The 12,461-nt window shown below is 35.8% G+C and overlaps 3 protein-coding genes across 4 annotated transcripts in view; 1 reads left to right on the top strand and 2 right to left on the bottom strand.

Moving 5' to 3' along the window:
* Positions 1 to 12,461, top strand: part of LOC113062565 (serine/threonine-protein phosphatase 6 regulatory ankyrin repeat subunit A-like) — a 215,327-nt gene that overhangs the window by 126,266 nt on the left and 76,600 nt on the right. The window lies entirely within an intron of this gene.
* LOC113062568 (HLA class I histocompatibility antigen, B-58 alpha chain) lies at positions 1,301 to 4,959 on the bottom strand. Of its 2 annotated transcripts, none has more exons than XM_026232496.1 (6): positions 4,849 to 4,959; positions 3,321 to 3,560; positions 2,897 to 3,151; positions 2,212 to 2,490; positions 1,908 to 2,036; positions 1,301 to 1,815 (listed from the first exon to the last, which is right to left on the bottom strand). In XM_026232496.1, exons 1-6 carry the CDS (start codon positions 4,910 to 4,912, stop codon positions 1,808 to 1,810), a joined length of 975 nt encoding a protein of 324 aa, XP_026088281.1. In that variant the 5' UTR covers positions 4,913 to 4,959; the 3' UTR covers positions 1,301 to 1,807. The 2 variants fall into 2 exon arrangements, with proteins under 2 accessions (XP_026088281.1, XP_026088283.1); XM_026232498.1 differs by lacking the exon at positions 4,849 to 4,959 and adding an exon at positions 4,325 to 4,458.
* LOC113062567 (HLA class II histocompatibility antigen, DRB1-15 beta chain-like) lies at positions 7,614 to 9,965 on the bottom strand. The gene is made up of 5 exons (XM_026232495.1): positions 9,675 to 9,965; positions 9,290 to 9,544; positions 8,575 to 8,853; positions 8,115 to 8,246; positions 7,614 to 7,850 (listed from the first exon to the last, which is right to left on the bottom strand). Exons 1-5 carry the CDS (start codon positions 9,892 to 9,894, stop codon positions 7,759 to 7,761), a joined length of 978 nt encoding a protein of 325 aa, XP_026088280.1. The 5' UTR covers positions 9,895 to 9,965; the 3' UTR covers positions 7,614 to 7,758.

Raw genomic sequence — 12,461 nt, 5'->3', positions numbered from 1 at the left:
ACAAAAAAAAGCTACTTTGTATTTTACAGCTGTTTTGCGATAAAAAATTTTTTCCAGTTATTAATTGTACATGGGATTGTTTTGTTTTTTGTTCAAATATGTTTTCAGTGCGTTCATATGAGTTGGAAATCGGTGAAGATCTTTCTAACATGCATATCATTTTCCACTTGCTTGCTTTTTTAAAAAATTATAAAACAAATATATGAGCTAATTATTTTAAGCTCTTAACAGTTTTCCTGAACAATGAGATGCAATTATCTCATGACAACGTGATTTATCAGAAAATGCACATGTATCACTCAAGTAGCAAAAAAACCCCAAAAAAAACCTCAAGATAAGTGATCATTTGCATTGTTTGCATTGAGAGAAGTACACTAGAATTCATTAGTTGTTTGACTTTTTTGTGACAGACATTGATCTGTTTGACTCAACCAATGGAATGAGTTTGGGGGCGGGACTACATGTATTTGTCCAACCAATGACAGAAAAGATGAGACTTCAGGAAAGAAGTTTGAAAGTCATTATATTTTTCCAGTGCTGTAGAAATCACACACTTCACTTTTAGTACATCAACACACAACACAAGACAGACTACAACAATATGAGTGTGAATTTCTTCATTTGCTTTGAAAAAGCAGCTTACTGAATGCAGTTGTATAGTAATCAGCTTGATCAAAAGCATATATACTATAAGCTATTATACACTGTATCATAACTGTCCATAATGTTTCATAATGTTGTGCCCTGTGGCTAAATGGTAGAGCATTGTGTTAGCAGTGCAAGATGTTATGGGTTCAATTCCCAGGGAACACACATAATGATAATATATATATATATATATATATATATATATAGCCTGGATGCACTGTAAGTCATTTTGGATAAAAGCATCTGCTAAATGCATAAATGTAAATGTTTCAAGAAACAGATTCAGATTTCAGATTTCAACCGAGAATAAAGAAAGATAATAAGTGAATTCAATCATGCAATGTTCTTATTACAGTGAAAAACTTTTTTTTCTTGCAAAATTAGATTTAGGTATACTATTTCTCTTAAGGGGGGGGGGGGTACAATGGTGTTTCGTGTATTCAGAGTTGTTCACAGTGTTAAAGAGATGGATTCTCATGTTAAACATTTTATTGGCCAAAATTGTCAAAAATAAAACCCAGCGTTACATGAACAGTGGATGCAGTTTGTTTTTCCGGGGTGATGAATGTTTTAGGAACAAGGCCCAGGTCGACGTTGGATTTGCACATCATTTGCTATTAAAACTTGGAGCCGTCCCTGTGATAAAAGACCCCATTCATGTAAGTACAATTGCATCAAATTTCTGTATTTTGTTTGAAAATCAGCACATAAGTGAATATATGTTAATCCTGAGCTCTTGATCAAAACACATGACATTAATGCATCTGCAGCATGGACTGAATTTTGATGAGTTTTTACTCTCTTTGCACAAAGACAGACAGTGAATGTGATGTGGAGACACATACAGTATGTGTGGAGGATGATAATATGTGTCGACATCATAATAATCCATAATAATAAAAATTGTCCCTCTAACACTAGTGTTCCCTATTCTTTTTCTATTCTATCTACTTAAGAAAATATATATATATATAAAAATATATTGCTGCATGTACTGTGTTAGACTGACCAAGACTTGTCAAAACACATTATTGCTCTTTTGCTGTTTGGATTGCTTCTATTGTCCTCATTTGTAAATCGTATTGGATAAGCATCTGCTAAATGATAAAATATCAATGTAAAATCATAACTTCTCATCTTATATATCCCACTGGTAACTTCACAGACCTAGAAAAGATACAACATATTATCAAAACTTTAAAACAAGGATATTTAGAGGTTTCATGCAACCATGATCGTGCTGAATATTTATAACTCACCCCTGGATGATTTCTTTTTGCAGACGCAGTAAGCGATCACAATGAGAGCGATTAGAAACAGCGCTGCTGCTGCGACTCCTGCTGTAACAGCCTGCGGAGAATCTGGATCACAGCCGAGACACTTCCCATCTGCACGAGGACAACACAAATCAGAAATACTATCACATTTCATAATTAATGTGTTTTAACATGCTTAACTATTGAAATGCATGAAGGCACTTGAAATGTAATTGTTTGTTTCATTTCAGAATTATCGTGTTCTCCTGTTACAGATGTGAGAGACTGTATTTATGATGATATTTACCCCAGTCTGCTGAAACTGGTTTTGTCAGGCTGCTGTGAATGACATGACAGTCATAAGATCCTCTGTGGTTTCTGTCGATCTTCACACTGGATCTCATCTGAAAGGTTTCATCATCATTGGGTCTGACTCCAGATGATATTTGGTTCTGAATATTAATTCTGTTCAATCTGATGTTCATCTCAATATCTCTGGGGTAGAAACCAGTGACCAGACAGATCAGAACCAGCTTACTGTGATCATCAGGAGCTTTCCTCGCAAACACACCAACATCTGGTGAATCTGGAGCGCAAAATAATAATGCAATAAAAAAAAACATTAAATTGTCTGAAATTGTCGTCATTTCCTTAAAGAAAGAACACTGTAAAGGATCAATAAGTCTCATGTTTTTTTTTCCTTATCAAAACAATCTAACCAAATTCATCTAAGACATGTGAGATTGAAGTAGATGTATTTTAAATATGACAATTTGATTAAACATAAACATTTTCGGCATGTGAAGTTTTTAAGTTTAGATTGATTTTTATATTTTTTACAGTGAAATTCATACATGTTTGATAATATAAACATTGTTTAAAGTGTCATCAATAGTGATGATAATAATGAAAACAAGCTCTATACCACAACAAAATTAGTAAAAAACACTAAAACACACACATGAGTTAATTTTAAAGAGATCAGGACTTACTCTTATACGTGTTGTTAAACGCGGAGATCCACTTAGTGCAGTTTATGAGGAAGTCCTTGAGAAATGGGTTTCCTCCAGTTCGATGATTCATTTCGGTTTCTATGACTTTATCCATCCACGGGAAAAAGTTATACTTACAGCTAATAAAATCCTTTCCATCGTATGCAAACTCATCAAAGGCCTTCAGACTGATCACTGCTCCATCAGGGAGTTTCTCCAGCTCACAGCCAATCATTCTCTGGAGCACATGCAACTCTACAGTCACAGTAAAGTATTATACTCGTGTGCCCTTGAGAATGCATGGGTGCATTTCGAGTGAGTGTAGTATAGATGCTTAAAGTGTCTATACTTGATGAGATAACACCTTCATTTTCATTCCTGAGATCAAATGTTGATTAGATGTTGATAAAAGAGTTAAACTCACCAGAAGACTCGGTGCGGTTGGACAGAATCCCGATCAGATCTAGATACCCATCTTTAGTTTCAGCCGGCGCTCCAGGAGCTTCGTTCCAGGCGTCTACAGTCAGATTCTCTCTCATCCAGATCTGTTCTTCAGGTCGGTAGCGAGCGATCTGGATGTGATCAGACTCACACACAGCACTGAACGCTGGAAATGGACCTGCTTTGGTCAGGACTGTGAACTTGTAGTGCAGGGAGTGTTTCTCTGAAAAGCACCAACCACAATGAAAAGAAGCGGCGAAACCTTTTCTCCTTTAAAAACAATGCCGAAAGCTATTTGTAAGTTCTTACTTAAAGGGTTAATTCACCAAAAAATTATTTCTCACCCTCATTTCTTTCCAAACCTATAAGATCGTTCACCAGAACACAAATTGAGATTTTTTTTATTGATGAAATCCGAGAGCTTTCTGACCCTGCATTGAAAGCAATGCAACTAAATATTTCCCAGGCACAGAACTGTAATAAGGACATTGTTAAAATAGTCCATGTGAAATCAGTGGCTCAACCGTAATGTTACGAAGCTATGAGAATACCTTTTATGTGCAAATAAAACAAAAACAATGTCTTTATTCAACAAGTTCTTCTCTTCTGGGTCAGTCTGGTTCTGTAGATCCTACAGGTTTGAAACGAGTAATTAATGACAGAAATGTCATTTTTTTATGACATTATTGTTTATTTACTTGTTTTTTAACTACTTGTACCATTTGTTATAAGGCAGAACAAAGCTAGCTACACTCTCAGAAAAAAGTCATTAATTTAAATAAAGAGCTGATGATGTTTCAAAGGAGGAAATGGTATTCAGATGATGATGATAACGTTCATGTTGCTGTATAAAGTCATTTGTCAGCTCAAAACCAAAGGAAGTGTGGGTAAGATGAGCCACCTGCTGTCTGTGAGCCTGCATTAGGGTTAAAAACAATGATTTGACTCTGATTGAGAGTATTCACAAACTGACACACAATCACTGACCTTGTCTTTTATTAGACCCACATGGAACTGAGAGTTCGCTGAGCATAAACACTTTTAAGAAAGTTAATTCTACTAGACTAATTGTGTCAAACAGAAAGTGATTTGAAACAAACCACACACCGGAAACGAACAGAGCAACATGCGACGGGAAAAAAACGAACGTTTTATTTTTTTTAAATATGTACATAACATTCATGAACTGTATTTGAAATAAATAACGACATACATATATATATATATATATATATATATATATATATATATATATATATATATATACAAAAACATAATAAATTGCATTTTTAAATATAATTATTGTGATCTATTGTATTGTGTTATGATTATTTTATTATGATTATTGGGTTTGCTATGCAAGCAGAAGAACTCTGTTTAGCACGGGTTCATATTTAAGAGAGCTTAACGATGCCGTTCAGTCAAATCTTCTATTTTATTCCAACTATTAGATTATTAACAATGTATAAGTCCCAAATTTGACAAAACAGGTGAATAAACTCTCTGCTTACCTGGTTTCGCATTGCTTTGAGGATAAAAGCAAATAAAAAGAGATAATAAAGTGAGGCAAAACATTGTTGTCTATTCAGAGAACGTTTTGAACGAGAGCGAATCAGCTAATTCAGTCCTGAAATGATTTCAGACGCGTCCCGATCAGACCAGCAGTGAAGTGAGGGTGTTTGAGCGCACTGCTGCCCCTCACTGGCTGCTGACGGAATTACACTTTAGTTTTCCAGCCCTATGTCTAAAACACGAAACCTCAAATCCTCAATGACAATACATAAATAAGTAAATAAAAATGTTAAAAATAAGCCAATTAACTGGTTTATTTACCTTTTTTTCAATGATTAAAATAAAGAAATAAAAACACTTTAACATTTATTTGATCCATTCCCTCCACAGTAGAATTCATTTCCCACTATATGCTTCCAGCAAGGAACATTGTGCTATTTTGTTCACATCTTTGCAGACAGATATACAGTACAGCATCTGAGGCACATTCACAGTGCAATTAAATCTGATATTCAAACTAATTCAATTTCCAACTAAAAATAATTCCATAAATATACTGTATCTCTATGTACTGTATACTCAGCTTCACAGTCCTCCTCCCTGAAACAACAACAGAGGATTATACTGCATGTGATATATATATATATATATATATATATATATATATATATATATATATATATATATATATATATATATATATATATATATATGTATGTATGTATGTATGTTTCTCGAAATTTATTCTGAATAATTCAGATTGCTTTCATTTATTTCAAAATGTTTTTTGTTATGTTGTCCATTGTTGATAGTTTTCATACTTAAGCTGTGAAAGGAACATTTTTAAGGGCTCAACACAGCAGCTTTTATGATGCAGAAGCCACTTTAGTTTTTGATTCTGAATATATTATTCAGGTGTTTTGTTATTTATTTCAGAAATCCTTGTGATATACAGTAATCAGTTTGTGCTGATCTGGCTTAATCAAACTAGTGTTTGAAAATTACTTTCTGTTTTACTTTGTGTTTGTATAGACCATAACGCATAAAAGCGCATTAATGGGAACAACAGGAGTTCAAGTGGGAGTTCAAAGGAGGAATCTTTATATTACCAAACTGCAGAGAGAGGAACAGTAGATATAAATCATGATCTGCAAGATTAACCACAATCTGAGAAAACCAGTGTTGAGCTGCTGCAAGAACTTTTGAAGCACAGCAGCTGTGGTCAAAGAGTTATTGTGTGTTCGGAGCGGGATCGCGAATCATTTGAGTCAGTTCGGGAGTTCAAAGCGGGTTCGAAAATCATTTGAATCAGTTCGGGAGTTCGTAGCTGGATCGCGAATCATTTGAGTCAGTTTGGGGATCGCGAATCATTTGAGTCAGTTTGGGAGTTTGAAGCGGGTTCGCGAATCATTTGAGTCAGTTTGGGAGTTCGTAGCGGGTTCGCGAATCATTTGAGTCGGTTCGGGAGTTCGTAGCGGGTTCGCGAATCATTTTAGTCAGTTTGGGAATTCGCAGCGAGATCGCGAATCATTTGAGTCAGTTTGGGGATCGCGAATCATTTGAGTCATTTTGGGAGTTCGAAGCGGGTTCGCGAATCATTTGAATCAATTCGAGAGTTCGTAGTGCGTTCACGAATCATTTGAGTTCGTAGTGGGTAGATCTTTGTGTACTGTTGATTTAAACACTCAACTTAAACACTCTCTGTACTGTCAGGTATTTTTTCTTCTTCTGAGGGTAAATTGACAAAAAAACAAAACAAAAAAAACTCTAGGATGTGATCTGACTTGGGGCGCTTAAAATTAATAAGTTGAGCTGGAGTGAGTGTCTTTCTCTGCTCTTGGTCTTAAATCAACCTGAATAAACAAATTATGAAAAGGATAAAAAAATAAAAAGGTTTGATTCCAAGATAGCATGGAATAGATTATATAATATGATGTTATAACAGCAAATTATACAATCTATTCCATGCTGTCTTAAAATTAATTTATTACTTAATAATCTTAATTTATGCAGTCATTAATCTTACTGCACAAATAATAATACCACATCTAAATGAAAATACACCATTACAAATGTAACTTCTGTATTCAAAATCTTCAAAGTTTGTAAGCATTAACTTTAACGTTACCAACATTTTTAAAAGTAAAAGCACAAAATATTTCTTAATATTAGCTACTGCATGTGGCATTTTACAGCTAAAATGTTGAAGTTTAGCTGTTTTAACTACTGTAATCATTAAAAATAAAGCAACCTGAATATCACTTCCCAACATCATCCTTAGCAAGTAACTCTTTCTCCTCTCATGTTCCATACTTACTGTATTTTCCGGACTATAAGTCGCACTTTTTTTCATAGTTTGGCTGGTCCTGCGACTTATAGTCAGGTGCAACTTACTTATCAACATTAATTTAACATGAACCAAGAGAAAACATTACCGTCTCCAGCCGCGAGAGGGCGCTCTATGCTGCTCAGTTCTCCTGTAGTCTACACTGAAGACATAGAGCGCCCTCTCGCGGCTGGAGACGGTAATGTTTTCTCTTGGTTCTTGGTTCTAAATAAATGCGATTTACAATACAGTGCGATTTATATGTTTTTTTTTTCTCCTCGTCATGACATATTTTTGGACTGATGTGACTTATACTAAGGTATGACTTATAGTCTGAATGAGATGATTACCACAGATGGCCAGTCCTCCCCTGCTTAGAATACTATTAAATCTCATAACAATAAGATTTGTTTAATTTGACTTTCCCCTCATATTATTTACTGTTCATATAATGAGATAAATAACTGCTTTTGTTTTGCAATTTATGTTACCTCTTATCAATAACTTCTTCATAACCATTTATTCTTAATAAAGTAGAGCTGACACAGATTGGAAACACAGCTGGAGAATTAGAATCGAGCGTCTAATAGTCTGTATTGAGCTCTTGATCAGACGCTTCGGGGATCTGAAGCTGTTCAGTCGTTCCTCCATAATAACGATAACTTCTCATCAGACCTGGGAAAGAAACAGCAGATCATACAGAAGAAAAACCTCATCTTGAGCACGTTTGAGCTGCAGAGATGACACACTTCACATTCGTTTGATAAACTGATAAACATATCTTTATATCATCAAATGAAATCCAAATATTGACAAATCTCACCATCAAAATCTCTACCACCACATATTTCTATTCATTTTTAGCTCATATATTTCAAAACTAAAATTTACAAATGAGATTTAAAGCATCAATGATCACGTCGAATGTTTCTTTCTCACCATGATGCTTTTTCCTTCTGTTGATGCAGCGACGAATCACAGAAAAGACTACAGCTAGAACTAGAGCTGATATTAATATTCCTACTGTAACAGACATCGGAGATTCTGGATCACAGCCAGAACATCTGCCATCTGCAGAACAGAGATACAAAATAATAAAAACTAAATCAGATTATAGAAATCATTTGAGACAAACAACATTACTCCGTTTCTATATCTTGCATTATTAGCTTGTAAATTAGTGTTGTAAAAACATAGCATTTTATTTGAAACTTAACATCATCCAATGGTGTGTAATACAAATTTGATATGAATAACTATAAATATGAAGAATACAGATGTATGACTAAAAAATGAATATGCAATAGATGTTATATGTGATGTGGTGATGTATACATCCTTGATGCATAGTGTTATGAATCACTGAATCATAATCCTCATCATATATGCTGATATTTACCCCAGTTTACTGACACTGGTTCTGTCAGACTGCTGTGAATGACATGACAGTCATAAGATCCTCTGTGGTTTCTGTCGATCTTCACTCTGGATCTCATCTGAAAGGTTTCATCATCATTGGGTCTGACTCCAGATGATATTTGGTTCTGAATATTAATTCTGTTCAATCTGATGTTCATCTCAATATCTCTGGGGTAGAAACCAGTGACCAGACAGATCAGAACCAGCTTACTGTGATCATCAGGAGCTTTCCTCGCAAACACACCAACATCTGGTGAATCTGGAGCGCAAAATAATAATGCAATTAAAACAGTTATAAAGAATTATTTCTCAGAGTGTGAAAGAAATATCCTTGTGATTATTAATCAATAAACTTAGCTGCATGTGATCCACGGTGACAGACTTCTACTAGAACTTACTTTACTGCAAACACATCTAATAACTTTCATATACTTTTATCATTTAAACAAATAAATGTTTTTAAACAATGTGAAATACTTTGGTTAAAAAACCCAAATCCAGAAAATGAAATAAAAACCAGAATATAATGAATCGAATGAGAATAATGTTTTATATTTCTATCTCTTCATATACTGACCTGTCGTTTAATAATAATAAATCTCTTCTGTATCAAATCAGAAACAGCTTCCTGAAGTTCAAAAACACAAACACACACAAAGACAGGCGCTCATTAAATGAATCCGATCCGAACGTACTCTTTTTGGTGTTATTAAACGTTGAGATCCAGTCCAGACAGTTCTTGAAGAATTCCTGAAGTTTTACTCGATGGTCTCGCTCGATTTTGGTTTCTTTGACGTTAAGACTTTTATCAGAACACTGTGAGGTGTCAGAACTAAAGGCAACACAATCCTCTTCTCCAAATCCATATTCATCAACCGGCGTCACATTCACTGCTCCATCAGGAAGCTTCTCCAGCTCACAGCCAATCACTCTCTGAAGAACCACAAGATCTACAAGCACAGAACTATAATGAGGAGAAACTTCAATCTATGCGTATGTGTACTGATGTGAGTATAGGACACACCTGTCCAGTGAAGTTCCACATGTCTGATACTGAAGAAGAGAAAGGGTTAAACTCACCAGAAGACTCGGTGCGGTTGGACAGAATCCTGATCAGATCTAGATACCAGTCTGTAGTTTCAGGCGGTCCTTCAGGAGCTCGGTCCCAGTCGTGTTCAGTCAGATTCTCTCTCATCCAGATCTGTTCTTCAGTGCTGTAGTGAGAGATCTGGATGTGATCAGACTCACACACAGCACTGAACGCTGGCAGTGTGTCTGCTTTTATCATGACTGTGAACATGTAGTGGAGAAAGTGCTTCTCTGAGGAAGACAGGAGACTCCTTTAGTCCTGCTAGCACTGATCTATATATATTCTTTTCTTAGGTGCTCTGTATAGAATTGTCTACATTTGTCTGCAAGCATTGGTCAGAAGTTGAAACTATGAAACTAATAAACTGTGCTTACCTTGCTGTGCATCGCTTAAAACCAGTGAAAAGAAAAAACATATAGGCAAAACTACTCTTATATCTACATAAAACATATTTAAAGGAGAGCGTATGAACCACTTTTGTCCTTTATATTTCAGACGAGCGTCCTGTTTGTTTAAATGACTCGAAATACTTGCTTGACGGGTTCATTTCTTCATTTAATTTCATTGTCAACAGTGTCTTTACACACACACTCATATCATACTGTCACTACTAGTGTGTGATTGTTTTAATAAAATTATAGTGTCTCTATTGAAAACAAGATTGTTTTTTCATAGACTAATTTGCATTGATGAATCATTGACACAATAACAGAAATATGAATTATTCATTTACAATAAAGAATGAGATTGTGACACAATTTATAGTTTTAAACAAATTTACACAATGATGATATATTTTTTGCAAAACAGTGATTTTGTTAATATTACTCTCAGACGCTGAATCTGGATGTTGATGTTTTATTTGCTGAAGAATTAGACGTTTAACAAAGTTTTATTAATTGATAAAGTCATAATCATGGTTTGAATTTACTTTAGCTTCTAATTATAGAAAAATATCACATGTGCTCTTGATATTGAACATTAAATGATTTTAAAAATAAGCGCTATAACCTGTGATTCAGCTCTACTTCCCTTTGTTCAAACACAATTAGATGAGAAAAGTTTTATTCTCACACGTTGCATTCATATAGCTGAATTAAATGAAAATATTCATATCATGTTGCAGCATGTCCAGTGCATAAACACACACTCACACTTCATGCATTTATTCATGATATTACACACAGAACACAATGCATTCGCGAATCATTTGAGTCAGTTCGGGAGTTCAAAGTGGGTTCGCGAATCATTTGAATCAATTCGAGAGTTCGTAGTCATAGACAGTAAAAGAAATGGACACAGCGACCCCATTGGAACTCAATTGAAACAAATGAAGCCCAGTTTTAGCGTTTTTTAGCACTTCCGTTTCTGACGCGCAGACTCAAACGAAGCTTGACGACGTCAGCAACCTGTCTGACAGATGTAAATCTTCCAGTAGCTGTGCGTGCAAACTGCCATCGTTAATCTTGCAGAGACAGCGAGCTTGAGCGGGGAGTTCTTTGGCGTGAGTGAGCAGGAGTAAGTATTCTGATTAATTATTTTGTATAGTATTTTAAAATGTAACGCCAGTACGCCATATTAAGTTAATTGCCTGCGAGCTTCTCCACCTGTCTGTACGGTAATGCGACAGAGAGCCGAGTGGTTATGACGCAATCGTTAGCCTATTTTTTACAAAAACTGTTTATACGGGGCCATAATGTAACATAGAAGGTAATGGAGCCCTTTATACATTGTCGTGTATCTTTAGAAATAAATAATGGACAAACAGAGTCTTTAAATGCCTCAGATGTAAAGTTATTCGCTGTCAAAGTGACGCCAAAATGAATGGGAGGTCAATGGGAATGCTAACGCAAGTGAAGTTCTGCTAAAAGATGGCAGCCCCCAGCCGACTTCAACTTCCGGTCGAGTTCCTTGCCCCTTGTTCGTAGTGGGTTCGCAAATCATTTGAGTCAGTTCGGGAGTTCGTAGCGGGATTGCGAATCATTTGAGTTAGTTTGGGCATCGCGAATCATTTGAGTTAGTTTGGGAGTTCGGAGCGGGTTCACAATCACGAATCATTTCAATCAATTCGAGAGTTCGTAGCGGGTTCGCGAATCATTTGAGTCAGTTCGGGAGTTCGGGGCGGGATTGCGAATCATTTGAGTCAGTCTGGGGATCGCAAATCATTTTATTCAGTTCGGGAGTTCGTAGGGTATATCTTTGTGTACTGTTGATTTAAACACTCAACTTAAACACTCTCCGTACTGTCAGGTATTTTGGCTTCTTTTGAGGGTGGATTGACAAAAAAAAAAAAAAAAAACAAAAAAAACTCTAGGATGTGACTATCTGACTTGGGGCGCTTAAAAGTAATTTAAAGTTGAGCTGGAGTGAGTGTCTTTCTCTGCTCTTGGTCTAAGATCAACCCAAATAAACAAATTATGAAATGGAAAAAAAAGGTTTTATTCCAAGATAGCATGGAATAGATTATATAATATGATGTTATAACGAATGTTATAACGCGAATCATTTGAATCAATTCGAGAGTTCGGAGCGGGTTCGCGAATCATTTGAGTCAGTTCGGGAGTTCGGAGCGGGATCGCGAATCATTTGAGTCAGTTTGGGGATCGCGATCATTTGAATCAGTTCGGGAGTTCGTAGCAGGATCGCGAAACATTTGAGTCAGTTTGGGGACCGCGATCATTTGAATCAGTTTGGGAGTTCATAGCAGGATCGCGAATCATTTGAGTCAGTTTGGGGACCGCGATCATTTGAATCAGTTCGGGAGTTCGTAGCAGGAT

Source organism: Carassius auratus, chromosome 44 (assembly GCF_003368295.1).
Source record: "Carassius auratus strain Wakin chromosome 44, ASM336829v1, whole genome shotgun sequence".
NCBI classification, from domain to species: domain Eukaryota; kingdom Metazoa; phylum Chordata; class Actinopteri; order Cypriniformes; family Cyprinidae; genus Carassius; species Carassius auratus.
The sequence above is the reverse complement of the archived record's forward strand: the minus strand, read 5'-3'. Positions and strand labels throughout refer to the sequence as shown.

Coding starts and splice junctions, on each gene's coding strand:
- LOC113062568 (XM_026232496.1), bottom strand. CDS start 4,912: ATGTTTTGCCTCACTTTATTATCTCTTTTTATTTGCTTTTATCCTCAA. Junction 2,491..2,896: donor GTTTAACAACACGTATAAGA/GTAAGTCCTGAT, acceptor TTTGCGCTCCAG/ATTCACCAGATGTTGGTGTG. Junction 2,037..2,211: donor ACCAGTTTCAGCAGACTGGG/GTAAATATCATC, acceptor GTCCTCGTGCAG/ATGGGAAGTGTCTCGGCTGT.
- LOC113062567 (XM_026232495.1), bottom strand. CDS start 9,894: ATGTTCACAGTCATGATAAAAGCAGACACACTGCCAGCGTTCAGTGCT. Junction 9,545..9,674: donor CAACCGCACCGAGTCTTCTG/GTGAGTTTAACC, acceptor CTGTGCTTGTAG/ATCTTGTGGTTCTTCAGAGA. Junction 8,854..9,289: donor GTTTAATAACACCAAAAAGA/GTACGTTCGGAT, acceptor TTTGCGCTCCAG/ATTCACCAGATGTTGGTGTG.